At 44.0% G+C, this 26,184-nt stretch overlaps 1 protein-coding gene and 4 non-coding genes across 6 annotated transcripts in view; all 5 read left to right on the top strand.

Annotated features, from left to right (window-relative positions):
* The first annotated feature begins 712 nt into the window (after positions 1–712).
* trnag-ucc lies at positions 713–784 on the top strand. The gene has a single exon. It is a non-coding gene; the product is annotated as a tRNA-Gly (tRNA).
* Positions 785–2,422: 1,638 nt separating this feature from the next.
* On the top strand, positions 2,423–2,494 carry trnag-ucc. Its single transcript has one exon. It is a non-coding gene; the product is annotated as a tRNA-Gly (tRNA).
* A 579-nt stretch (positions 2,495–3,073) lies between these two features.
* Positions 3,074–3,145, top strand: trnag-ucc. The gene has a single exon. It is a non-coding gene; the product is annotated as a tRNA-Gly (tRNA).
* Positions 3,146–3,379: 234 nt separating this feature from the next.
* On the top strand, positions 3,380–3,451 carry trnag-ucc. The gene has a single exon. It is a non-coding gene; the product is annotated as a tRNA-Gly (tRNA).
* A 4,093-nt stretch (positions 3,452–7,544) lies between these two features.
* gpc5c (glypican 5c) overlaps positions 7,545–26,184 on the top strand; it is a 139,643-nt gene continuing 121,003 nt past the window's right edge. For both annotated transcript variants that reach the window (XM_031559789.2, XM_012835301.3), the window contains exons 1-2: positions 7,545–7,958; positions 14,830–14,991. In XM_031559789.2, the coding sequence (XP_031415649.1) occupies positions 7,790–7,958; positions 14,830–14,991 (331 nt within the window). In that variant the 5' untranslated portion in view covers positions 7,545–7,789. The remainder of the gene's footprint in view (positions 7,959–14,829; positions 14,992–26,184) is intronic.

The raw sequence follows: 26,184 nt of genomic DNA, 5'->3' as shown, positions 1-26,184 counted from the left end.
GCCAATCAAATTATGCCCCTCCCTTGCATGCTCCTGAAGCAACGTGGTGGAATAGTGTATGGCTTGGTCTGAGCCACTTTTTTGTTTCTGGCAAATTCAGGTAATTGCTCTTCACAGTGCTGTAGCTGTCCATTCTGTGTGTGTGCTCAACAAAACTCAGGTGTTCGTATAGTCCTGACACTATAAATGAGAAACAAACAAAGTGGCCGGACAATACAATGATCAACACATTACTTTTGGAGTAGGAAAGGTAGGAGTTTAATTTGGCTGATGAGCTGAAATATCAACAAACTTTCGCCAGAATCTCAGACTCTATCTCTAACAGATACGCTGAAGACTCTTGGAAGATAAAACAGGTAGGTCATGTTGTGTCCTAGTTATGTAGGTACACAGTCTGTTAACAAAGTTTTGAAATGTGCTACGTCTTAGTTTAAGACGATCATGTACACACAACTCTTGATGCCTTTAGAAGCTGGTTATGGTTAGGGTTTGTATGCTGTTCTGATGCCATTTGGGAGAATTTCAGAGCAATTTTTTCCTGTTTAACTTTCAACATCATGGCCTATCAGTGTTAAGGGAGTTGTAAAGGTCCTCTGGGGGACCAAACACACAGACCAGCCCTGATGTGAAGTCACGGATAAGGTTATGCAACCACTAGACCCCCTCTTCATTTTTCCAAGTAGTTTTAAGAGTGAATAAAATGGTTCTGTGTGCGTTGGTGGTATAGTGGTGAGCATAGCTGCCTTCCAAGCAGTTGACCCGGGTTCGATTCCCGGCCAACGCAGTATTGTTTTTGTGTGAAGCAAATACCTTCCCAGCATTGGAGAAAGTTACAACCTTAGGGAGTTTGACATACATCACATCCAAAGTGGAAGAAAGAGTTTACGTATAACTTTACTGTTTGGCCAATATTATGATAAGGATAACCCCTACAGAAGATGCCAGTAGCTTGGCCAAATTCAGCAAGAAGAATTAATGGCCTGCAAATTAACAGCAACAGATATGTAGCCTATACTTAAGCTACCTAGCAACATAAATTACTTAGCTAGCAGATACAAAGTGCTTACCCTTAAAAAAAAGTTTTGAATAAGATGAACAAGAAAATTCTTGAACATAATGCACAATAATTTAATTATATTTTTAAATGTTGTTTTAATGTACAAAGTGGCCTTATCGCCAGCTTTTACATGTACTTGTGCAACCATTGCATCATTCATGTTCTGCCTTTGTGAGTGGCCCCCATGTTCCCCAGGAACTTGTAATAGAAATAAAAGACTGGGCTTTTCACAGTTGCTTCAGTCAGAGGAAAACCCTTGTGTTGGCCTCGGTGTGAGAAAGTGTGAAAGAGTGTTCCAGTTGTTATTTAACATAACTCTTCAGGAGGTTCTGCATGGAATTCTGCTTAATTTGCAGAGATGTAATTAACTTTTGCTCTGACATCCTGCAGATGATGTAACAGATAGGCCGTGTTGTTTGCTGTTTCCATATGCACATGGTTTATCTGCAAGTTTTCAAACGTTGTATAACAGAAAGCTACAGCGAAGCTGAAAATATGTGCTGTGTCATCATCTAAGATGGAGCTCCAACAGTTAGCTAGTGCTATCCCTACCAGGTCACCTAACCTATTCTAACACTTGCCATGAACTATGTCTGATTTAAGAGAGTAGACACAACGCATTGTGGCCTTAATAAATTAGTATTAGGTTTAGGGTTAAGATTAAGTAGTGTTAGTATGTTCCTCTGATGCAATGTATGTGAACAGAACTGGTCAGACAGTGCTAAGGTTTCTTGTAAAAGTACACTGATGGTCCACAGTCATCCTTACATGTGATAAACCAGGTTTCTGAACTTTCCTTTTGAAAACCCCTGTGAAAGTAATTGAATTTACATGCATCAAAGTGAGCCTTTTTTTGTTAATTCATCCCTAAAATAGAGTAAGAGGAAATGCAGCGATGTTGACTTGAGCAGTTGTACTTATCTTCTGTCTGCCATTCAAATGAGCAGTATGCTATTCTAATCCAGTACATTTGTAGTGAGATTCAGCAAATTACTCATCATGGTCTTCTAGCTGCCCAGACAGTGTGTGCGCTCAATAACACATTGGTGTCACTTAACAGTCCTGGCTCTAAAAATGGGAAACAAACCTAGTGGCTCAGACCGAGCTGCAAACAATCCAACCAATCAACACATTGCGTCAGGAGCACAGAAGGGAAGGGTGTAATATGAATGGTGTTGAGCTCAAATATCAACAACCTTTCCCCAGAATAGCGGAGTAGACTTCAGTTAGCACAGTAAAGTTTTGTCTACCATGTCAGAATGCACAGACTTGCCCTGATATGAAGTCATGGATAAGCGTCTGCAGCTGCGACGCTCCTCCTATGTTTTTCAACCACCGAGTGGTGTGAGGCAACATTTGAGGCATGCGTTGGTGGTATAGTGGTGAGCATAGCTGCCTTCCAAGCAGTTGACCCGGGTTCGATTCCCGGCCAACGCAGAACACCTTTTGGTGTCAGATGTTTGAAGCTTAAACCTGCTCAGCATCAAACAAACCTATAACCTTAGAGGGTTTATTGACATATTTAGGATGGAGTACATGTAATTGGGATTCTAAAATTAAGTAAAGAATCTTGACTTGACATAAAGCTCAACTGTTCATCCAGTATTATGCTGGGGAAAATTTCAGTATTAGATATCAGAATGTGGCCAGATATCAGCATTGAGAAGCATTATAGGCATGCACATATTACAAGAGCCTGATACCTTTCAAAGTAAAGCAGACGTGGCATAGAGGCCTGCCTGAACAGTTTTGGAAGCAAACATTGGGGTGTTTCCTGTCAAAGGGGGTGGGGCTGGGATGAGGGACTCCAGGGTTTGCAAATACTTGAGAAAATTACTGACTAAAAGGTTTTTAAGTGGTGGCTTGTCTCACTGACACTTTGCATGAATAAGCCTGTTCTTTATTGTAGCGTTCAGGGAGATGAACTGACGAAAACACCAAACAACATTTAGGTATGTTTCAGGCCTATGTGAAATATTCGTCCGAGAAATTTGACTCAAAAATGCTCATGGTCAAGCGTTGGTGGTATAGTGGTGAGCATAGCTGCCTTCCAAGCAGTTGACCCGGGTTCGATTCCCGGCCAACGCATCATGTTATTTTTCTCCCATTCAAGATGTAGGCCCATGGTAATTATATACAAAGACATTTGGTTGACATAAATATACGGCCCTTGAAGTTATCTTAGTCTGTTGGTTTTTCCATATGCTTCTCTGGCTGTCAATAGGCTATGTGTGTTCATCTGACAGCCAATTTGACTGTCTTTGGCTTCTTGGCTCCTATGTTTTTCAAGCGGCGATGGGTGTGAGCCACTATTCAAAGTGTGCGTTGGTGGTATAGTGGTGAGCATAGCTGCCTTCCAAGCAGTTGACCCGGGTTCGATTCCCGGCCAACGCAGAACACCTTTTGGTGTCAGATGTTCGAAGCTTAAACTTGCTCAGGCATCAAACAAACCTATAACCTTAGAGGGTTTATTGACATATTTAGGATGAAGTACATGTAATTGGGATTCTAAAATTAAGTAAAGAATCTTGACTTGACATAAAGCTCAACTGTTCTTCCAGTATTATGCTGTGGAAAATTTCAGTATTAGATATCAGAGTGTGGCCAGATATCAGCATTGAGAAGCATTATAGGCATGCACATATTACAAGAGCCTGATACCTTTCAAAGTAAATCAAACGTGACATAGAGGCCTGCCTGAACAGTTTTGGAAGCAAACATTGGGGTGTTTCCTGTCAAAGGGGGAGGGGCTGGGATGAGGAACTCCAGGGTTTGCAAATACTTGAGAAAATTACTGAAAATTACTTCTGAGGAACCATAGTATCTGCTGTCCAAACATCCCTTAATCGAGGCTCTTCTTTAATGATACATTTTAAATCTGACAGGTGTGGCTGCAAAGCAAATTTTAAGGGTTTAACATCTGTAGAACAAACCATGATGTAAGGTCATACCTTCCAAGTGATCTACCATTTATCGTTGCTGATAAAAAATGCCATTGGTACACTGTCACTATCACTCCACCTTGCTGTAAAGTGTCAGACCTAGGTGTACTGCAGAGCTAGTCTAATGGTTGTCTTGCAAGGCCGGACATGACAGAACGCGTCTGGGGACATTGAAATTGTTACTGAGGAGGTGTAATCTTCCACAGACTTTTTTTCAAGGGTGCAAAGAGTCAAGGGTGGACAGGGGCAGAATAGTGTTCAGAAGCCGGACTGCTTGCGGTTAGAAACTATTGCACAGTCTTTCAGACCTGCTTCTGATGCTGCATAACCTCCCCCCCCCCCCCCCCCCCCCCCCCCCCGAAAAAAAAGTACTGCACCTTTATTAATTCCTAGATGCATAGCTCTTGATTAGTTTAATCATGTCTAATTAAACGGGCTAGGTCGCTACACCAAAACTAACGTTGTTATAATTACTCAAATTTCGAAAATGACGCAAATTGCGGTACAGCTGAACTTGCGCTATGTTTTGCTAAAGATAGCCTGATGACAGTTTCGACTGAATGGCAATAACAAGGAACGTCACTGGCTAGCTAGCGTTAGCTAACTAGCAAGATTACATACAATCCATTCCCTAAAGTTGACAATACAATACTTGGATTTTCACCAGTATTCCTCACTTGTTGACAAGTTGCCGTGTTTGTCTTCCTTCCAACGAGTAAGATATTTGTAGTGTTGTTGCACTAGCTATTGGCTTTATCTTTGCGCCCCTGGTGTAATTTATGACTGGCTGGCCCTCAATATTTTTTTTTACCTTTCTCCTTGGCACGTTTCTCTTCTTCTTCCTTTCTTTTCTTTTTGAATTGCGCCCCGGATGGCTTTTGCCTCTTCATAGTTTCTTTAGTCGACGTTGCTTGGACACACACACTCAAACCATACCCCTCAATATGCTAGCATGTTCTGACAACACCAAGGAGGTACATAGGCCTACCCCTTCCTCTAATTTTCCCCTTATGTTAGATTCATTTTTTTAATGTCAAAATATTGGTTGGAGATATAGAAGGGGGCGCAAAAATATAATTTAAGTTATGATAGCCAGTTATCTACTTATAGATACCTATAAACTGTCACATATCTGTCATACCACTATTCTATTGGTTATTTAATTAACTTAACAACTACGTAATGTATGATTTAAGCTTAAGTTAAAATACAACCCCTCAAATACTTTGTATGGGCGATATTAATCAGATGGACTGTTTTGGTCCTAGAATAGACGTTCTGTCCCGTGACAGTTGTCAAGTTCGCTTAATAATGCGCGTGAGACAGACTGTGTACTCAGGTTGACATGTTTAATCAGTTGCTCATTCCGTATCTGACCCCCGCACCCCACATCCATTCCCTCATCCTATTGGTCCCAAGCCTATCAACATACGGCTTCCTATTGGTTAAACATACATGTCAATCAACTGTTATCAGTAACATTGAACAATACCACATCTTCCCTTTTAAGATAACAAAGAGTAAACTGTTGTTTCCATTAGACCATTCGAACCCTGTAAAGAAAACAATGTTAGGCACTTAAGTGAACATTAGAACTTGTATGAAACAAGTGCATTCATTAAACAACTGCTGTTCCCTGAATTCTCACGTTGTACCATAACAGTAATGTAAGCATGACGAATGGCAAGACAATAGTTTAGTTTCAATGGGAGGCCCACATCTCACAGATACATTACTTAAATTAAATTACACTGCTAAAGAAAATGCATTTAATCTTTTAAATGTAACAACATTTACTTCAAAGGAAAGCCTGTTATTGAACAGAATAGGCTAGTTTTGTTTATATCTGTTGGTACTATCCTATTAATTACAGAACATTTTTGGCATTACTTGTCCAGTAGATGGCAATAGAGAAAAAAGTAAAAAAAAGACGGGGACCCAGATTTTGAAATGTTGATGTTGCTGTACTCGGTATGAGCACAATCTAACATGATTCCACTTTGGAAAAACTCAAGTAAGATATGTGAGCTCAAGTTTCTCGTTTACATTTCATTATTCAGACAGCTCTGTTCCAGATTAGTGTTTTTTGAAAACTAGATCATAGCACTTGATATGAATTGCAGTGATGTGTTCAAATCCACTTTTTATGCAGTCCAGGAACTGAATTACCTCACTTTATTTCCCACAAGGCACTTGTAAAAGATGAATTAATTTAATTTAAATTAAATAAAATATCTAGTACAATTCTAATGCACAAACAAACAAAGCCAAAAGTTTAGTTGCCTCAATTGAAAATGAGCCTGTAAAATGTCAGATTAAATGAGCATATAGTAGGCTGAGGACCTAAATAAGTCTGGAAATAATCATATCTATGTTCACACTTTGATTTTGTGTGTCCAGAACATACATTTTTGTTGAGAAACATGATTGCAATACACACTTTCATGCAAGATCATAGAATACAATATATTACCAAATACAGAGCCTGAATGAGAAGCTAAGTCAAATTGTTTGATGTTGGCTTTAGCAGTACAGTACACCATATTATGAATATGATCGTCACAGACATATATCAACCTCCGTAGCTGATGTGGTTTTCAATGCAAGTTGTTGCCTAGGGAGAGTTGGGTCTCAGACAAAAGGGTCAGTATGAATGGGCTACACCTTTTGTATCAAGTGGAATTCATAATTTATGTGAATACTACTAGAAATAAAGTAACTAGTTTTTCGTCCCCACACCATGCTGATGTGCCCAGCAGAGGGCAGCCTGAATATCAAAAGTGAAACTGCTTGCCAATTGTGGGACTGCATCAGTCATGCCATAGGCCTATTTTTTCATTCTTCATATAGATGTATTTGGGATGTATATTTATTTAGCTTTTGGCAAAGAAATAGGGTGATTATTCCGTAGTGCATATATAACCAATTTGGACAGAAAAACTAATTAAACTGCAATTGGAGATTGTATCATGAGATGGGTGAGAGGCAGAACATTTCTGTGTTTGCTGTCAGTGATATATTGACGTTTAAAGAGGGTTTACGAATCAGCTGTTTTAAGAACCATTCAAATACAATATGTGTCCCCTGAGTCTTTTTTTGAGGCATAGTTACGAGATTTCACATGTCACATCAGACATTAGATCATGAACCTCCTGCCGTGGACAGCACTCATCCCGATCATTATGAAGTGACAAAAGACTGGCAGATTTTAATTGAAGACGGTCGGAGAGGCATATTTATTTATGACTTGGTTCCACTCATTTGCATTTGATGGCGGGTATAACTTACAGCTTTCGAATGTCTAAGCATTTGTTCAAACACTGTGTGTGTGTGTGTGTGTGTGTGTGTGTGTGTGTGTGTGTGTGTGTGTGTGTGTGTGTGTGTGTGTGTGTGTGTGTGTGTATGTGCTTGTGTGTGCTTGTGTGTGTGTGTGTGCGTGTGTGTGTGTGTGTGTGTGAGTGAGTGTGTGTGTGTGTGTGTGTGTGAGGGAAAGGGTGCCAGAAGGAGGAGGGGGGAGAGAGCGCAAGCAAGCATGTGTGACTACGTCTTTGCACTGAGTGTCCGATAGCACTACACTACAGTTCATGATCGCCCAGTCCCGATAGGACTGTACCGCTAGATTGAGAATGCCCAGTGCAAAAACTCAGCGGAGAATGTAGGAGTGTAACGGACCTGCTATATCAAGCCGTATATTTTTGTTGTGATTTCTGTCCTCAGTTTTCTGTTTTCACTTTTGTGGTATCAACACAAAATTATAACAACGCACGGATATCGCACTTGAGATGCTGCAATGTCCCGAGGATTGTTCACACGCGTTAATTTTCTGTGGATTATTCTGGTAGTCTCTCTGACGATAGAGACTCACCGTGTAAAATGTCACAGCTGTCATGAAGTTAAAACGGCTTTCCAGGTGCGACAGATTGGACCGCTGAAATGGGTACCAGAAACACCTGGAACAGGTCAGTGGCAGGGCAGGAACCTGTGTGGTAACCTGTGAACCAACTTGTGTTTCAGTGTATATGGTAGTGAAATGTCTAATAACAATGTCATTCTTATCAGACATCAGACTTAAAACGAAGTCTCGTCCCCAAAAGCCTACAGTGTCACCGAAACGACTGGTGTTGTATGATATAGACACCGACAGCTTTTGCTACAGCCTTGGCTTGTACCGGCTCAAGGAACAGGTGTTAGGCTACTTTGATTTTCCATTTGGTCGGCAAAGGTTGGGGTTACGTGCAAACCACTTGAATGAAACCAATCGGAGAATCGATCACCGAAAACGAAAACAAAGTTAGAAATCCTGAGGGGCAGAGTTTAGCCTTTTTTTCTCACAATCTGTCAACATACTGACCAATTTATCTGCATGCCCATTTCTAAAGGAAACAGACTTGCATAACTATTACTGATCAACACAGCAGGCTGAAATAAAGTTTTGAATTTAGTGAAGGCTACGAGACTATGTGACGGAATTTGTGAATTTAACAAACGCACGCGTTACCTTGGTCACTGTCTCTGTGGGAAGTTTCTCATGCTTTGAGCGTGACTGCTGCCGAGACAGAACTGACAGACACATCTACCGCTTTGACATATGACTCAGCTCCGAGGAGTACGCGACGGCACGATGCTAAAAAGATAACCGGTGACCTCACCAACTAGAAATACCCGGTGTCGGTGCCCGTGGCACTTGGTGGTGCGGAAAGTGCCGAGGATGTAATGTAAACGCCCATCACGAAGACTATGCAGACATAACGGACACCGGTCAAATCAACTGTTACAAACTGTGGGTTTTATCCAGAATGTTTTCTGTAGGCTTTGTTATGGTCACTGTAGGTTCACCTGCTATGTTGATCGGTAGGGTAGGGGCTGGAAACTTGATATGTTTGTTAACTCATTTGTAACATGAAAAGGAAAATTATACTTGTTTATGGAATCATGACTCATTCATCGCCATCATCTCAATAACAACTGAAGTATGCAGTGTCATGGGAATAGCATTAGTTGTAATAATGCTTTCCCTTCTGCACCTGTGCACTGTAACCTCATAGGACTAATCAGTGGTCTCTACAAGCAAAACTGCTCTCATAGGTACATAGAACACAACCGTTTGAAAGGTATCACTATGGAATAAATAACGGCATTTGTATGTGGGTATGTTCTTACTGCTGGCTTTTACTTTGAGATGGTCAGGGGCAGCAGTAGCAGGCAGCCAGTATCAAACATACCCAGAAGGCCATTCAAACCACACACACTCATTTGTATGTGGGGTTAACCAGGAGACAGCATCCCTGCGGCCATATTTGGGAGCCCAGGATGGGCAGAGAGTGTCGGGAACAATGCAGGGTGGTCCTGAGGAGAGGTCTCTGTGTTCTGACATGCTTTTTTTTACCGCATCCAATAAAACACAGGCTATGCAGCAGCTGACTGTCTGGGAGCAAAACTGAATTTTATCAGTATGTGGTCATAGAGGAGAAGAAGGCGAGACCCTATGCAGGGGAATCTGTGGCATGCGGTAGTGTTTCAGGCCACTCTGAGAGGGCAAGCCTGTCCCTAGCTAGTGTGACTCTGGCTCCCTACGGATGAGCACCCCCTTTGGCTTTCCTATAAATTTAGTTTTTTTCCCCCTGTCATTGTTTATGGTTTGCCATTTCTCTGCTTCCATTTTAAATACAACAGGGACTGAAATAGATAAATAAATAAATTATCAAATGAATAAAAAACAATGACTTTGTGATCAGTGATCTCCACTCATGTCCAGGACACTTTCCCTACTAAATGTCTTATGACAAAGTGCTGCTCATATATTGAGTATCCCTGGTCTCTTTCTTACTTATATATGTAAAATAAAGTTATTTCTCATCAAACACTTTTTTCCTCCCTGCTCTCAGGACATAATGAGGAATAGGGCTTGTTCCCTCACCTGTTTGTAGAGAGCTTCAGGCGATAAGGGAAATAAAATTGCTTATCCACAGATTTTTATTTCCATTAAGTTACAAAAGCACTCCTGCCTTGGCATCCTGCCAGGCAAAGCATACTAGGATAATATGTTGATGGTGTCTCTTTGACAGGCAGTCACAGAACCATAGACCGTAGACCTGCTCATTATGTACCAACTTATTATATCCAAGCCTGCAAGTAGTTCACTGTGTAGCTGCCAGTTCAGATGCCCAGCTTGGAAGAGGGTGAAACAGGGTATTGAAAATGAAAAATGATATAACTTCAGTCTGACTTGCTGTTGATGCTTTAATTTTTTTTATCGTGTTACCACATCCACGCTTGGCTAAGGGAAACATCAAAGAGATTTGGCATGGGCTCAAAGTTATTAATGTCTTTTGATGAGTAGCACAGTTGCTGCATTCATAAGGCAAACGCAGTCAATCTCTGGCAAATGAAGAAAGTACACCACTGCCCATAACTCTCCTTGTGCTGTTTCTGGCTTCGCTTGTTGCACGTCAATTTGCTACCTTCACATCTTCCAACCCTCACTTTAACTTCAATATTAAACCAGTATTGAATTGGCACAGTGGGTTAAACCTTTTGTGCAAAAAAGGGAGCAATCTTTCAGTAGATTCAGTTTGTCATCTCACTGCTCTCTTCTCTCAATCATCTTTGGCTTTTCCCAGTCCCCACCAGTATGATCCCAGTCTTTGTTGAATCTTATGTGTCTGATTCCACATCACAGGCCTCTTTTATTGGATTTGAGGCAGACTTTGCTTGGGTTTGCTTGCATGTCAAACCCTCTTACCCTCATGTAGTTGGAACGGCTCAGTCTACTTAATAGGCTAGAGAGCTTCCTCTCCTCTTCTCCTTAAGCTTTTAACAGTACTGCAAACACCCAGTGTATCAGGTTTATCAAAAAGGGAGCAATGTATTGTCAAGGCATTTCAATCTCCATTCAAACTAGACTGATTTGAACGGTGAAGTCCACAAATGACTTCATTTTGGCATTGAGTCACAAGTATTGCCACATTTATATACCTAGTCCAGTGTTGACAGTGACACAGAACACGGTACTTAGGGCAGCTGACCTTTTCAGTGAATGTGATACCTGTTGCTGTAGCACTGACACACTGATATGTTTAGACAGAGCAAACATGCTCTTCTTGAATGGTTCCTGCCTACTCTATGAAACCATATAGTTTAGAAATGCAGGTGTTTTTTTTTTTAATGTGTGTGTGTGTGTGTGTAGACTGTTGAGTCTGGGTCAAATTATTCTGAATCTGCAAGTAAGGACTGGTTTGGTGAGACAGCTGTGTGTTGTGGTGAGGCGCAGTGGGCCCTCCTCTCACACACTTCAACACCTTTCAGAACAGGTCAGGGCCTCATACTCTGCCCCGTGCCCACTGGCCTTGGCTCCCTATTAATGCACAAGTTTACTGTGGGCACTGCCAAGTCAAGGGGGAAAAAAAGTCAAACATAGTAGGTGCATTTCTGAGGCTCTCCTACAACCCTAGAAAAGACCAAGCGTGTGGTAAAAAGATGTTTTCCTCCTGCAGGATACCTCCCAAGCGCAGCAAAAAAATAAATCTAGAGTAAATATCCTGCCATTTTGGGTGCATGAGAGAACATCAAAGAGAATATTGCTTCCTGGCACGGGAGGGTGAGAGTAGTGTCTAAGAATCCTCCGCTGCATTAATTACCGCACTCCCATTCCCAGAAAGTTATTCCTGCCCGAAAAAAAAAAAAGCAAAGTCAGGAAATTACTGTACCCTGTCTGCAAAAACACTGAAACACTAAAAAAAATCAGCATTACTTGGATTCTTTATTGACCCTCGGAGTCGGTTTGGCTTGCATTCTGTACACATTTTTTTGTTGAAATCCTTTCCCAAACTGCAAAAAAGTGGGTATTTGACCTCAGTTAGTAACAAGGGCTGAAAGATGGTGCCAGCAAGGGGGCTTACAAGAGCAGCTACTTAATACGCTCAATTAATCAGGAGGCATTTGTCACCTGAGAGAGATCAGAAAGATAGGGGGTTTTGACCACAAGTCTGAGGGGCTGTGTGAGTGTCTATTGAGGCAGAACCATAGACACACCCCATCGGGCTCTAATTGAGCCATGCCTTGGGAATTAGTCTGTAGGCTTACACACATACAAACACACTCAGGGGAGTCGCTGGAGTCCATTTCAAATCGCATTAGGCCAGATGGGCGTCTGGCATGTCATCCTCTGTTTCACAGTCAATGGCAGACCTGACTGAGACCGACAATGAGATATTAGATCGTGCTGCTAGGATGTACGGGTTTGTGGTTTACCTAGGAGTAAAGGTAGTATCTGTGGATGTCGAGCCACTTGCAGATGACTGGCTACTTAACTAACTGCTGTTACAAAATACTGTTGCAAAAATAAGACTAGCAGTAAAGAGACTAGACGCTAGGCTACTGCTCATAAAGCTCATATTACAACTGTTGACATTTTAACTGAGTAAATATATATTTTAAATAGTGCACATCATCAAAAAAGAATGTTCCATATAGAGAAATGAAAACACTGCAGAGTGGTATGCGTGAGATCTGGTGTTGTTAATGAGGTTTTGACTTTATGTTACTGACCTTTAAAATGTGAATAAAAAAAAATCTTCCAAATCTTGAAATACAAAACCTTCCAAAAAATACTTGGAAAGTATCTGGCAAAAAATAAATAAATAAATCATCCCAAATTTTCCAAAGCCTATATTGCAACCTCTAGTGGTACTGCTGTTGTTTTTCTTGGTTTAAATGATTTTGACACAGTAGTGAAACACAAATGACATATTGTTCAACCCCATCAGCCCCAACATATTCAGCAATTACAACCCCATCAGTTTAGTTGTAATATAGCATTATATCTGCTAATAGAGTTTCTGAAAGCGTGAGTGACAGTGTGCTGATTGCTTTGCGGATTTAGCAGTTGTATGAATGCAATGATTTGTAGCAAAGGGAAATTACACTATTTTGTCATTTCAAGGTCTATCTCTGTGCCCGAGGCTTCTTCATGGGGTGTCAAATCATGTAGTCGGAATGGCTTAATTAGAAATTAAAACTTATTTTAATTGGCTAGAGGGTTTCATATATTTTTCAGTCAGTATATCACTAAATCAGGTTATAAAATAGACATTTTGTTATGTTGACAGTTCAGTTCGTTTTTTAACGTAGGCTCCAGAGACTTTTCTGGGGCTGACAAAGGTCTCCTCATCTGGGCTGCATCTCACTTCTTTCAATTACAGCAAAATTGACCCCAACCACAACAGCAACCTGCAGACCTTGGCACCCAAACCATGTGGGTGGGGGGCTCAACCCTCAACTGGCTAGCCGATGTTCCGGAATATTCTCGCCCGATCCTGTCAGCCTTAGGCTGCTGAGCCAAAGTCTTTTGTCTGGATCACTTTTCCCCCCTGTTCTCGGTCCCCGCTCCACACCAAGTGCTGGGCTGGAGAGGCCAGTGGGCTGGAGAGGCCAGTGGGCTGGATTCCGCGGCGAGTCCCTGCGTATTAGTTTCACGCCGGAGATAAAGTGGAGGGTTGAAGCCAGCCAGGAGAGCGCGGGCGGGGAACAGAGGTCAGCCATGACTTCATACCACGGGGATGAGAGCAGCTGGTGGATAAGGGGGGGGGGGGTAATTAAGAGACGGAGAGGGGGTGAGAGAGATAGAGAGAGGGAGAGAGCAACTGACCCTATTGTGTTTCTGGGACACATTTGGAAAAGGGGGCACAAGTCCTTTTGGAAGTTGGAGTGGGTGGCTGGCCATACAGAGAGTGTGTGAGAGTGAGAGACAGAGATAGAAGCATCCACTACCTGCTGATGGGCCATGCCACAGCCTTCCAAGGTACAGAGGATAGGCTGGGAGAAAGGGGGTGATTCTTTGCAGCATGGTATACATATTGTACTGATTGTACTGTAGTGATAAAGAGTGAGAGTCAGAAAGAGATAGCCTAAGGGAGTGCGAGAGTGAAAGAGAAAGAGAGTGATGGATAGAAAGAGAAAGTAAGAGAAAATGAGCGTGAGAGAGAAAGAGAGTGATAGAGAGTTGGGGAAAGAGAACGAGAGAGAGATTTGGGTGATACGTGCCTCTCAGGTTTCATAGCTCCCCTCCTCGCCCCGTGTCGGGCCCCGCGGTGGAGCAGAGCGTGAGATTGACCCAGGGGCCTCACGTCCAGTCCAGGAGCTTTAATAGCAGCCTGGCTAATTATGGTCGGCCATGATGTCACCTCCTCTCTGTAGATGTCCCCAAAAAGATGGCCAAGAGCGGCGAGGTGAGCGTCACGCCGGCGAGGTCTTTATTTGGGCCCGGGCACTGATGTCACGCCGGCGAGGTCTTTATTTGGGCCCGGGCACTGATGTCACGCCGGCGAGGTCTTTATTTGGGCCCGGGCACTGATGTCACGCCGGCGAGGTCTTTATTTGGGCCCGGGCACTGATGTCACGCCCAGGCCTTAGGTAATGGCTTCGCTGTCGATGAGAATGAGACTGTTATGGCTGAGAGGCTAAGGTGCTTTAGAGAGCTCTTATGATGTGTGCACTGTAGTGCTAAATGTGTGTGTGTGTGTGTGTGTGTGTGTGTGTGTGTGTATTAGGGTGTGTGTGTGTGTGTGTGTATTAGGGCGTGTGTGTGTGTGTATTTGGATGTGTGAGTGTGTATTCAAGTGTGTGTTGTGTCCTCATGTACGTACCCTACTCTCCGTTTTTGAATGTGAGTTGTGTTCGCTTTCAGGGCCAAGCATGTGGGTTTAACTGTCCAAGTCCAAAAACTCTTGCCTGATTCATCTCCTCTCTCTCTCCCTCTCTCTCTCTCTCTCTGTCTCTCTCTCTCTCTCTCTCTCTCTGTCTGTCTCTATCCATCTCGCCCTCTCTGTCTAGATGCGGACTTGCAGGTGTGCAAACACCAGGGCCCTTCCTGCTGCACCCGCAAGATGGAGGAGAGCTACCAGGTGGCCGTACGGAGGGAGACGGTGCAGAACATCCGCTCCTACAGCTTTGAGCTCAACTACCTGCTGCTGGGCCACGCCACAGCCTTCCAAGGTACAGAGGACAGAAGAAGACTGGGAGAATGAGGATGTTTGTTTTGTTTTTGTTTTTGTTTGGAGGTTTTGTTGCAAAACTTAAAAAAAAACCGTTGCCCTCATTTAGAAAGATGGAGAGAATAGGATGGCGAGACACATCTATATTACATGGGGGCTCGATACTTCAGTGGACTACTGCAATGTGGCAGACGCACAAAATAGTTTTGTGTCGTTTGCAGACAACCAAGGCCTATGTGAGCCTGACATTATCCACTAACTGCAGTGCATAAATAAAGCAATTTGACTAAATACCAGGTTGAGATCAGCAACATTGGATTGGAATGTGTTTTAAATATGTTTTATAAGATTGTGGTGAACACGGGTACGAGACATTGCACACAAGCCTCTGTGGTATCCTCCCTCATCAGCAATATTGAACGTGCTGCCCTTTTCCTGGCTATGCGCTGGTACACAAGTTTTAAGCATATTACCCTGGAGAGCAATGTATCCGCTACTAAATGGCCCTCTGCTAGATTCTGTAGCTGCTTATTGGTTGGCACGGCTCTGGCAGATTTGGCTTGTTTTGTTAGCCTATCCAGCCTCTGTTTGGTTTGGCAGCTTGCGGATTGGTTGAGAGGGGTACGTTGCCTGAGGATTAGGCTGAGTTTTTAATGGAGGAAGTTTGTCTGTGTAGCCACAGTTTGACCTGTTGCTTTGGGGTTCAGTGTGGAGCTTTATCCCCCTCTCATGTCCTGTTCTGCCAAGGGGATTTTTTTACAAGGCCAAATGGCCTTGTCCAGAGGCGCTCTGCATGACTGGTCACTGACATGTCATTTGATTTCTGCGATCATTTCAAATTATATAAAAAGATTCTTTCTATGAAACGTGCATGAATTATCACTGCATTTAGCCAGAGAAGTAACGACTGTGATCGCTCAAGAGGTAGTTCTTGATTAGTGTCATGGTAAATGGCATTAGGCTATGTTAATTGACTCTCTGTGTTCCAAGTTTCAGATGGAATCTGATGATATTTCTGTGTAATAAGTCAAATGTTGACTGCACATTCCTAGGTGGTAACCAGTAAAGATGTAAGTTTCTTGTTTCTGCAGAACTCTGACAGGGTCAAAAGCTCTCATATGAAAGCCTACTGGGGAAACAGTACCAGTTTTAGGGGCCAGTCAAAATAATATCACTGCTGGCAGACCGTATGCCTAATCTGTACAATTGTTGCTTAATGTTTTGCTGAAAGATTGCCACACACACATTATTATTCGTTTACATTACAATGGTGATGCCAAATAAAATGAATATGACTTTTGTGGGGATTCAAGAGCTTCCTTTCCTTGGATTCTCTGTTAGCTTTGGCCTGCTGTAAGAAAAGAGGCAGTGATTGTTTTCAGACCTTCTGTCAGGGTATTGAGGCCCACCAGACCTTGGCGAGAGTGAATGCAGATTCATGCTAAAACGAGAGGATTATCTGATTAGCATCAGATACCTACCAGCCATAAGAGAGAGCATTGCTATTGTTCGTCACTGTGATCAGAACTAATCCAATTTCGTTTCAAACTAATGCATCAACACCATAACCAGATTTGTGTATCCTTGACTTGAAAAGAATGTATTGGATGTGATGGCAATCCTCCAGCTGAATACTTTACTTAGACCAAAGACAACAAAGGCACTTTTGATACATAGTCTTCTAGCATCTTTGTGATCGTACATACCGCTATGCCAGCTTGGGAGACAAAACTCTCTCTCTGTATAGTTTTCTCTCTCACACACACTCTCCTCTACTGTCTTTCATCTGTCTGTCATATCTCTCTCCCTCTCTCTCTCTCTCTCTTTCTCTCTCTCCCCCTCTCTCTTTTTCTCCCCCTTCCCCTCAATAACCATATTCAAATTTGAAGAATATGCAAGATAAAAGAGCCCAAAAAGTTTTGGCCAAATGAAAGGAGGAAAAGAAAGGGCGACCGCGAGTGCCAGAGGAGGGGCCCTGCCTGCACTTGTGTAGCCGTGGAGATGCTTTTACATTTGAATCGGCCAGTGGAACGGCAGGGAGAATAGGCAGCGGTGGTGCCACGTCCTATGTCACTCTGTCACGTGGCACTGCGGTGAATGCCAGACCTGAAGCAGAGGGCAGTGATGGCAACTCACGCTTTTGTTTTCCTGTCACACCCAACACTTCCCTTTTTTCTCACGCACAGAAAAGAGGGGGATCCCTCACGTATCCCTCATAAAGCTTTTTAACTAGATCTGGCAACCCCTTTTTTGTTTTCTTTGTTTTGTCATTCCTGTCATGACTGCTGCATTGCATAGGCTGTCGTGTGGCCAGACATGTATGTTAGAGGGATTTAGATTAATGGCTGCCTTTCATTACGATTATTAAAACTACATCCATATTCTTGTTGAGGAAATGAAATGCCCTTGGATGACATATTTGGAGATTAGCAGGAGGCTGGCTGGCTTGGCCTGGCTCCCTCTTCAGTGTTAGCGAGAAGCACATGGAAGAATTAATGAACTCTAGGTTTAGATTTCATGAATTTCATCCAGAATAGGAATTTGTTGGCATCGGTCATTTTAAAAGGTTCTTAGACCACACAAAAATACCTGGTCTCCCCTAGTTTAACTCGTTGTTATTGTCTGTATGAGAAGGTGTAAAATCTTTTATAGCGCACATTAAAAGTTTTGAAATAAAATGCTTATTCTCATAAAAAACTTTGAGGCAACTGACTATCAGTTTGCATTGACACAGTGACCACATGCTGCACACAGGCTGATTCATTCCAAAGACTGGCATTGTCTGGTTGAGGCCTAATAACCATTCAGTTGATGAAGTCCCTAATAGAGGAGAATGAGTGGACTGTGCCATGCAGGCCTCTTTGTATGGACATCTCATCACCAGCGGAGTTCTTTAGGAATCTGAAGAAGGTGTTTGTTTAAAGGTCAGGGGGAAGCATTCCAACGATGTGGAGTCATTTAAGTGTTATGGTTTGAGCGGACGTCAGGGTTACGCAGGCTTGGTATGACAAAAGTCTCTGGTCTTACTGTGATGGCGGACGCACACAGAATCAGACATGGACAGACAGACAGACACACACACACACACACACACACACACACACACACACACACACACACACACACACACACACACACACACACACACACACACACACACACACACACACTAAAACAGTAGGCCTGAGTTACATGCTTGTTTTATTCACTGTGGTAAAGTATGTCTGATGCCTCCTTCCATGTTTCCACATATTCCACCATCTGATGGTGAATATCTTCTCATGTATTTACAGTGATGCAAAGTACGACAGAAGCTTGGAGAGACATGGGGGTATAACAAAAGCCATCTTAAAAGCGTAATATGTCTCAACCTATTAAGGAGTATGTTGATGCCATCCTTTTGGCTTGGTGGGGAGATCAGGGGGACTCTTAATCGTTCCTAGAGTTGCTCTCTACAGCCAGTTTAGATCTGAGACTTGGGGCTGTGTATATTTGTCATCACACCGTTGTAGGGTGAGGCTTGTTTATTTTGTGCCTGGTTTCTCCTGTATGCTCCCTCTGCGACGTGAAGAACTGCAGTGTCAGCCAATTACTGAGGCAGGTGAAAGTAGTGGGCAGGACGCCAGCATGCCCAGGTACCGTTGTCCGTGTCATACTCTGACCAGCATGTAAAAGTATGTGTGTGTGTGTGTGTGTATGTATGTAAGTGTGTGCGAAAATGAGTGCCTATACACGCACGTGTGTGTGTTTTGTTAAGGGTAATGTATATTTTGAGAGTCCACACGCCCTACGATGCTGTGTCACATTTTAGGGGAGAAGTGTCACAGAAACAGCTCCCTGAGAAAATAAACCCCTAATTTTGCTCATTCAAAGGAGCCATTGTTTAAACAATCCCATTTCAGCAGTGGCTTTCACTGCCATCCCAGCGCTCATGGAAATGGTATGTGCGCTCTTATGAACCTACGTATTCTTCATAATTCAAAACACATTTAATCCATCTCTTCGGTTGTGTATAAATTGTATTGACGTCCAGATCCATTACAGTGTCATATTCACAATTTGTTATCCCACCCACAATGCCAGCCACTAGTGATGGCGAGTTCCACCGTGCTGTTGAATGAGCTTGAATGAGAATTGACTATCCTAACCACCTTCTGCTGAAAACATTTTAGGTAAACACAGACTGGTCAAAATCTAAGCTGAACAGCTCCGGTTGTCTAGACAGTGTGTTCACCTTGGGCTTCCTCAGTGTTTGTGATGATAATTGGTGGTGATTGTTGAGACTGGCCGTGGTTGGGATGCTTAGCTCCTGTCTGAGCTGCTTGAGATCAGCTTTGAGACCAGGAGCCTTGAGTCGGGGGGGACACTTGAACACCACTGCCATCTCTGACGGTGACTAATCCTGTAGAGGCGTCCAAAGCGCCCTAGCCGCCTGATTGGCTTAAGAGGGTCGGCTGAGCTGACAGACGTGGTGGTGGAAAGTGTCTCATCTGTCACCTTCTACAGTGGGCCCCTAATTTCATCGACGGGCAAAGTCCGGCATGCATGAACTATAGCTATTCTGTGGCATGTGGGAGCAAATGTAATATCATGAGCATCTTCAGGACCTTGTACCCACACTATGGACCAGTCTGGAGCGGTCAGGACCTAACATGGGCTGGATCTCTACCAGGACTAGCGGCTGTTTGGAACAGATCCGTGTCCGGTGCAGACGCAGAAGAAGGTCCCGTTTGTGACCCGTCCAAATGAATAACTGGTATCTGTGGATGGGCCACATGTCTTTGACCGCTAGCTGCCCTGGCTTCTTACCCTCTGTAGATTTACATGGAGGTGTGAGAACGACAGAATATAATCCAGTCATTTCTGTAACTATATAAAGTAATCAAGAAATAATTAATAAATAATAGTTAATAATACAAGTACATCATGCCAATTGAATTGGAATGACACTTAAACATGATAAATAATAGAATAACTGTGTGTGTGACTGTGTGTGTGTCTGTGTGAGGTAAAAGGTAGTGCTCAGTGACGAGACATGTGAAAGGCATAGTTAGACAGGGTGTGGGCTAACTGACTGCACACAGCAGGAGCAGCCAACGAGCCAGTGCTCCACGAGTCCAGTTCGTTACCAGGGACAGTTAAGACGCCAGTAAGCACATCTTCCTGTGTTTATCTTAGATCTGGGAAGAGCCGCGGCCCCCAGGGACACAGCGGAGGAGGATATTGGGGTCTTAGCAGCGAGCCTGAGAAAGAGAGAGAGAGAGCAAACAGGATGAATGGAGGGAGGAAGGGAGGGAGGGATGGATGGAGGGATGGATGGATGGATGGATATTACTGGTGGTCAGAGATGAAGCAGGGATAAAAGGATTGGGGGGTTGAGAGTGGGTGTGTGGTAGAGAGGTATATTGCTCTTCTCCCTGCTGTGCAAAACGCTCATTGTGTTCTCTTGTGTTAGTGGGGTAGTCTGAGTCCTGAGGTGTTTGTAGAGTAGCCCCCTCAGTATGCACAGAGAGAGGGAGAGAGGGAGAGAGAGAGAGAGAGAGAGAGAGAGAGAGGAGACAGGGAGACAGAGGCGAGACGCAAGAGAAGTAGGGCGTCCAAATGAAACAGAGGAAAAATGAGTGTCTCTCTGTCGCTCTGGGTGACCTCAGCTTTGTTTGGAGTTGCACCAGGCATAACTATGAAGTTTTGTCCTGGCCTTTGGGAACATTTATATCAGCTCAGATATTATTTATGGCTATTCAGTTGATGTGTGTGTGTGTGTGTGTGTGTGTGTGTGTGTGTGTGTGTGTGTGTGTGTGTGTGTGTGTGTGTGTGTGTGTGTGTGTGTGTGTGTGTGTGAGTGTGTGAGTGTGTGTGTGAGAGAGAGAGAGAGAGAGAGAGAGAGAGAGAGAGAGAGAGAGAGAGAGAAAAAGAGCAAGAGCAAGAGTGTGTATGTTCCCAGGTTTTGGAGGCCCTTAGCTTGGATTCATATTGAAGCTTTTTGCTCTGTATTTCATTTTGTTTTGCCTCTCCTCCACATCTTCCCCATGACGTCCTTGTACTCTCTGTCCTTCTCTACGTTCCTCTGTCTTCCCAGTGACATCCCCGTCCTCTCTGTACATTCAGTCTCTGCCCACGCTGCTTAAGCTGTGGTGGTGACCAGGAGAATTAATGACTAAAGATGACCTCAAGTGTGACACCCTAGCTTCACTCATTCACCAGTGGGTGTTGCCTGTACTGTCCACTAGCTGCCCATTCCTCTCTGTGGACCTCTATGTGTATTCGTGACTGTTGGTGTGTGTGTGTGTGTGTGTGTGTGTGTGTGTGTGTGTACATGCTAGATCTTACGTCAGCGGTCACCTCAGACGTTTACAGTGTGACAGATCAGGAGACGACACGTCACCTACCAGGCCGTTGACATCAGCCAGAACAAAGGGAGTAGGGAGGTGAGAGGAGAGGCTGTAGGCCCCTCACGGTAATAAAACCCCTCTCACAAAAGCCCTCACCAATTACTGCAGGGGTTTGTGTGAGAGGATCATTTGTTTTTTCACATGACTCTAAGGGTGTGCAAGGGCAGCAGTTATACATCAGGAGGAAGGTATGTGTGTGTGTTTGTGTGTGTGTGTGTGTGTGTGTGTATGTGTGTGTGTGTGTGTTTGTGCATGTGTGTCTTTTGTGTGTATGTGTTTTGTGTGTGTTCACATGTGTCATTGTGTGTGTGTGTGTTTCTGTGTGATGATAGAGCTGCAGTAATTGTGGTTTCATTCACTGAGATTCCTCTAAGCTCTCCCAGTCTGCCCTGTCTCTCCCGGTGAGAGTTGTTTTTGATGTATGTAGAGAGGTACGTGAGAGGTGTCCACTGACCAGTCGCTACCAATGTAGCCACTCTAAGCAGCCCCTTAAACAGCCCACCTCAAAAAAAATAGACCAGAGTCATAATGAGAGAAAGCTGGTTGTGAGGGCACCATGCCAACTCCTTCCTGGCACTACGGGGGGACCCTTACGTCTCAAAGACACACCAGCTGCCAAGATCGCACGCCGCAAAGAAAAACTGTAAAATAAATTCTTCTGCGACACAGTCCCCCCTACCCCACACCCTTACCCACACCCCAACCCCCTCCCCCTCCCTCGTCAGAGTTCTGTTCTCCCCCAGCTCCTCAGTGAGCAAGTGAGCGCGTGACTCCGCCAGGGGAAGCAAATGGAACTTTGAGCGAATAGAACACCAGTCCCGCCCTTTCTACCCCCCACCCAAGTCCTCTCCTCCACCCCCACCGCCCACCCCCAGGAACCTCTCCAGGACAGAACAGCCCTGGCCAGAGCGAGCTGGGTCAAGTTGGGTCAGGCCCTGCTGGACGGACTGCTGGAGGAGAATTTATCTGCGTACTAATTGGACGGGCCATGTCTCTTCCTCTGCTTTGACTGGAGGCCGCCGCCAGTGCTCCCTCGCTCGGGCCGGGAGCCAGGGCGGACGAGTCACGCGGCCGAGGGATGGAAGAGCGACTGTGGATTTCAGGATTCCGTGGTGCGACTGTGGGGTGGGGTGGAGTGGGATAGGGGAGGGGTAGAGAAGGGTGGGGTTCATTAGAGTTAGGCTTTGCAGCTGCCCCTCCATTTAGGGGTGCCAAAGGTGTTACAGGACATGCCCAGTTGAGCACAATAGACTCTCTCTCTCTCTCTCTCTCTCTCTCTCTCTCTCTCTCTCTCTCTCTGCTGACCAGCTGGAGTGGGTGTTGCTGGAACTGGCACTTACTGGCTTTATTCAATGCTTAAAGCCTCTGTACAATTAATCTCCGTTCATTAAAACACTATGAAGAGTCTGGACTGTCTTTAGAAGGTTTGCTGAGCGAGTCAGACAAAGCCAACTGCCGGTCTCACTCCCCTGACACAGCAGATGATTTCTAGAGCAACACTGCTCCAGTGCGCTGGAAACCATGCTAGTCACCATCACTCTCCAATTAACTCCCATTGCGCGTTTGAAAAGAGTAGGAGAAAGATAGCAAGCGAGTTAATGACACAGGGGAACTTGAGGAATAGGGTGGAGAAAGGAAAATGTAAGATGTGAAAAGCAAAGTGAGAATTTAAAGTGTGAAGTATAGAAGTATGGCGTGTTAAGGATGGATGAAAGTCGCAAGTTATGTGAGTGTAGTACGACCGCGGGCTGTCGGGACACACCGATTTTTGAGAGGGAGTTTAGTCTAAAAGGGGACGTGAAAAGTGAGAGATAAAGAGAAGGGAGAGGGAGGAAGAATCTCACAGAATCTAAAATAGAGAGATGGAGAGAACAGGAGATTTTAGATAGGGACTAGATTAGATTGGAGACAGCGAGAAAGAGAGGGGAAAAGAGTAAAGCAAGTGAGAGAGAGAGAGAGAGAGAGAGATGGAGAGAGAGTGAGAGAGAGAGAGAGAGAGAGAGAGATGGAGAAAGGCAGGACAAAAGCAAATGAGAGCGAGAGAGACAGAAAAAGAGCGGGAAAGAGAAGAGAGAGAGAGCGAATGATCAGTGGAAGTGCGTAGGCCGGTAGACGTCAGTTGAGATAGTGGAGCAGCTGAAGGTGCGAGGGCGTGGTGTTGTCTCGGGGGTGCTGTTGCCGTGGCGTTCACATGCTCTGGGCTGCGCCGTGCTGAGCGGCTGAGGGAGCGTCACTGGGAGGCCAGCGGCCAATGGCAGCCGGCGCGGACGATCATTACTCAGCCCATTACCTCAGAGCCGTCTCAGCTGCACACACTCATCCCCACCATCTAGCTAAGTCACACACACACACACACACATGCACGCACACAAACCCACACACACACACAGACACACACACACATACACACACACACAGACACAGACGCACACACACACACACACATGCACACACTCAGACATACACACACACACACACACACTATCTCAGACACACACACACACACACTCTATATCTTAGATATAAACACACAAGCACACACACACACAATATACATGCTCAAGCCACACACATATACTACCGTTCAAAAGTTTGGGGTCACCCAGATAATTTTGTGTTTTCCATGAAAAATCACACTTTTATTTATCAAATGAGTTGCAAAATGAATAGAAAATATAGTCAAGACATTGACAAGGTTAGAAATAATGATTTCTATTTGAAATATTAATTTTGTTCTTCAAACTTTGCTTTCGTCAAAGAATGCTCCATTCGCAGCAATTACAGCATTGCAGACCTTTGGCATTCTAGCTGTTAATTTGTTGAGGTAACCTGTTGAAATTTCACCCCACGCTTCCTGAAGCACCTCCCACAAGTTAGATTGGCTTGATGGGCACTTCTTGCGTACCATACGGTCAAGCTGCTCCCACAACAGCTCAATGAGGTTGAGATCTGGTGACTGCGCTGGCCACTCTATTACAGACAGCATACCAGCTGCCTGCTTCTTCCCTAAATAGTTCTTGCATAATTTGGAGGTGTGCTTTGGGTCATTGTCCTGTTGTAGGAGGAAATTGGCTCCAATCAAGCGCTGTACACCGGATATGGCATGGTGTTGCAAAATGGAGTGATAGCCTTCCTTATTTAAAATCCCTTTTATCTTGTACAAATCTCCCACTTCACCAGCACCAAAGCAGCCCCAGACCATCACATTACCTCCACCATGCTTGACAGATGGCATCAGGCACTCTTCCAGCATCTTTTCACCTATTCTGCGTCTCACAAATGTTCTTCTGTGTGATCCAAACACCTCAAACTTTGATTTGTCTGTCCATAACACTTTTTTCCAATCTTCCTCTGTCCAATGTCTGTGTTATTTTGCCCATATCAATCTTTTCTTTTTATTGGCCAGTCTCAGATATGGCTTTTTCTTTGCCACTCATCAGGCCAGCATCCCAGAGTCGCCTCTTCACTGTAGACGTTGACACTGGCGTTTTGCGGGTACCATTTAAAGAAGCTGCCAGTTGAGGACCTGTGAGGCGTCTATTTCTCAAACTAGAGACTCTAATATACTTGTCTTCTTGCTGAGTTGTGCACCAGGGCCTCCCACTTCTCTTTCTACTCTGTTAGAGCCTGTTTGTGCTGTTCTCTGAAGGGAGTAGTACACACCGTTGTAGGAAATTTTCAGTTTCTTCGCCATTTTTCGCATGGAATAGCCTTCATTTCTAAGAACAAGAATAGACTGGCGAGTTTCACATGAAAGTTCTCTTTTTCTGGCCATTTTGAGAGTATAATCGAACCCACAAATGTGATGCTCCAGATACTCAACTAGCTCAAAGGAAGGCCAGTTGTATAGCTTCTCTCACCAGCAAAACAGTTTTCAGCTGTGCTAACATAATTGCACAAGGGTTTTCAAGGGTTTTCTAATCATCCAGTAGTCTTCTAAGGCGATTAGCAAACACAATGTACCATTAGAACACTGGAGTGATAGTTGCTGGAAATGGGCCTCTATACACCTATGTAGATATTTAATTAAAAACCAGACCTTTCCACCTAGAATAGTCATTTACCACATTAACAATGTATAGAGTGTATTTCTGATTCATTTAATGTTATCTTCATTGAAAAAAACAGTGCTTTTCTTTGAAAAATAAGGACATTTCTAAGTGACCCCAAACTTTTGAACGGTAGTGTACACAAACGCAGACATGCAACCGCAACATCCAACTCTCTCTCTCTCTCACAGATATACACACACAAGCACACACACACAATATACATGCTCAAGCCACACATATACACACATGCAGACATGCAACCTCAACATCCAACTCTCTCTCTCTCTGTCTCTCTCTCTCTCACACACACACACACACACACACACACACACACACACACACACACACACACACACACACACACACACACACACACACACACACACACACACAGTGTCACTTATTCCCTCTCTCCACAGGCCCTATAGCATGCCTAGCCCAACCCTGGTGCCAGTAATAAGTCCCCCCTGCCTGCTTAATGCATCTACATGCTTTGGTCAGAGTCGTTCCGCCACACTTGAGAATGATATGGAAATCCCCAACTTTTTTTCTTATTTTTTATTTTCATCACTTCATTTTTTCTGATATTTTCATCGGTCCCCCTTTTTGGTGGTTTGATGGACTTCCAACATGAAATCACGATTTTGTATGTCTGCCAGTCCATACTCTGTGTTCATATATGTCTTGGTTACATAGTTATTAGCCTGGCCTCCATTCATTTCCATTTATTTCAGCCCCCATAGTGGCAGG

The sequence above is a fragment of the Clupea harengus genome, chromosome 22 (genome assembly GCF_900700415.2).
Source record: "Clupea harengus chromosome 22, Ch_v2.0.2, whole genome shotgun sequence".
Classification (NCBI taxonomy): Eukaryota; Metazoa; Chordata; class Actinopteri; order Clupeiformes; family Clupeidae; genus Clupea; species Clupea harengus.
This window is presented reverse-complemented; position numbering and strand designations above follow the sequence as displayed.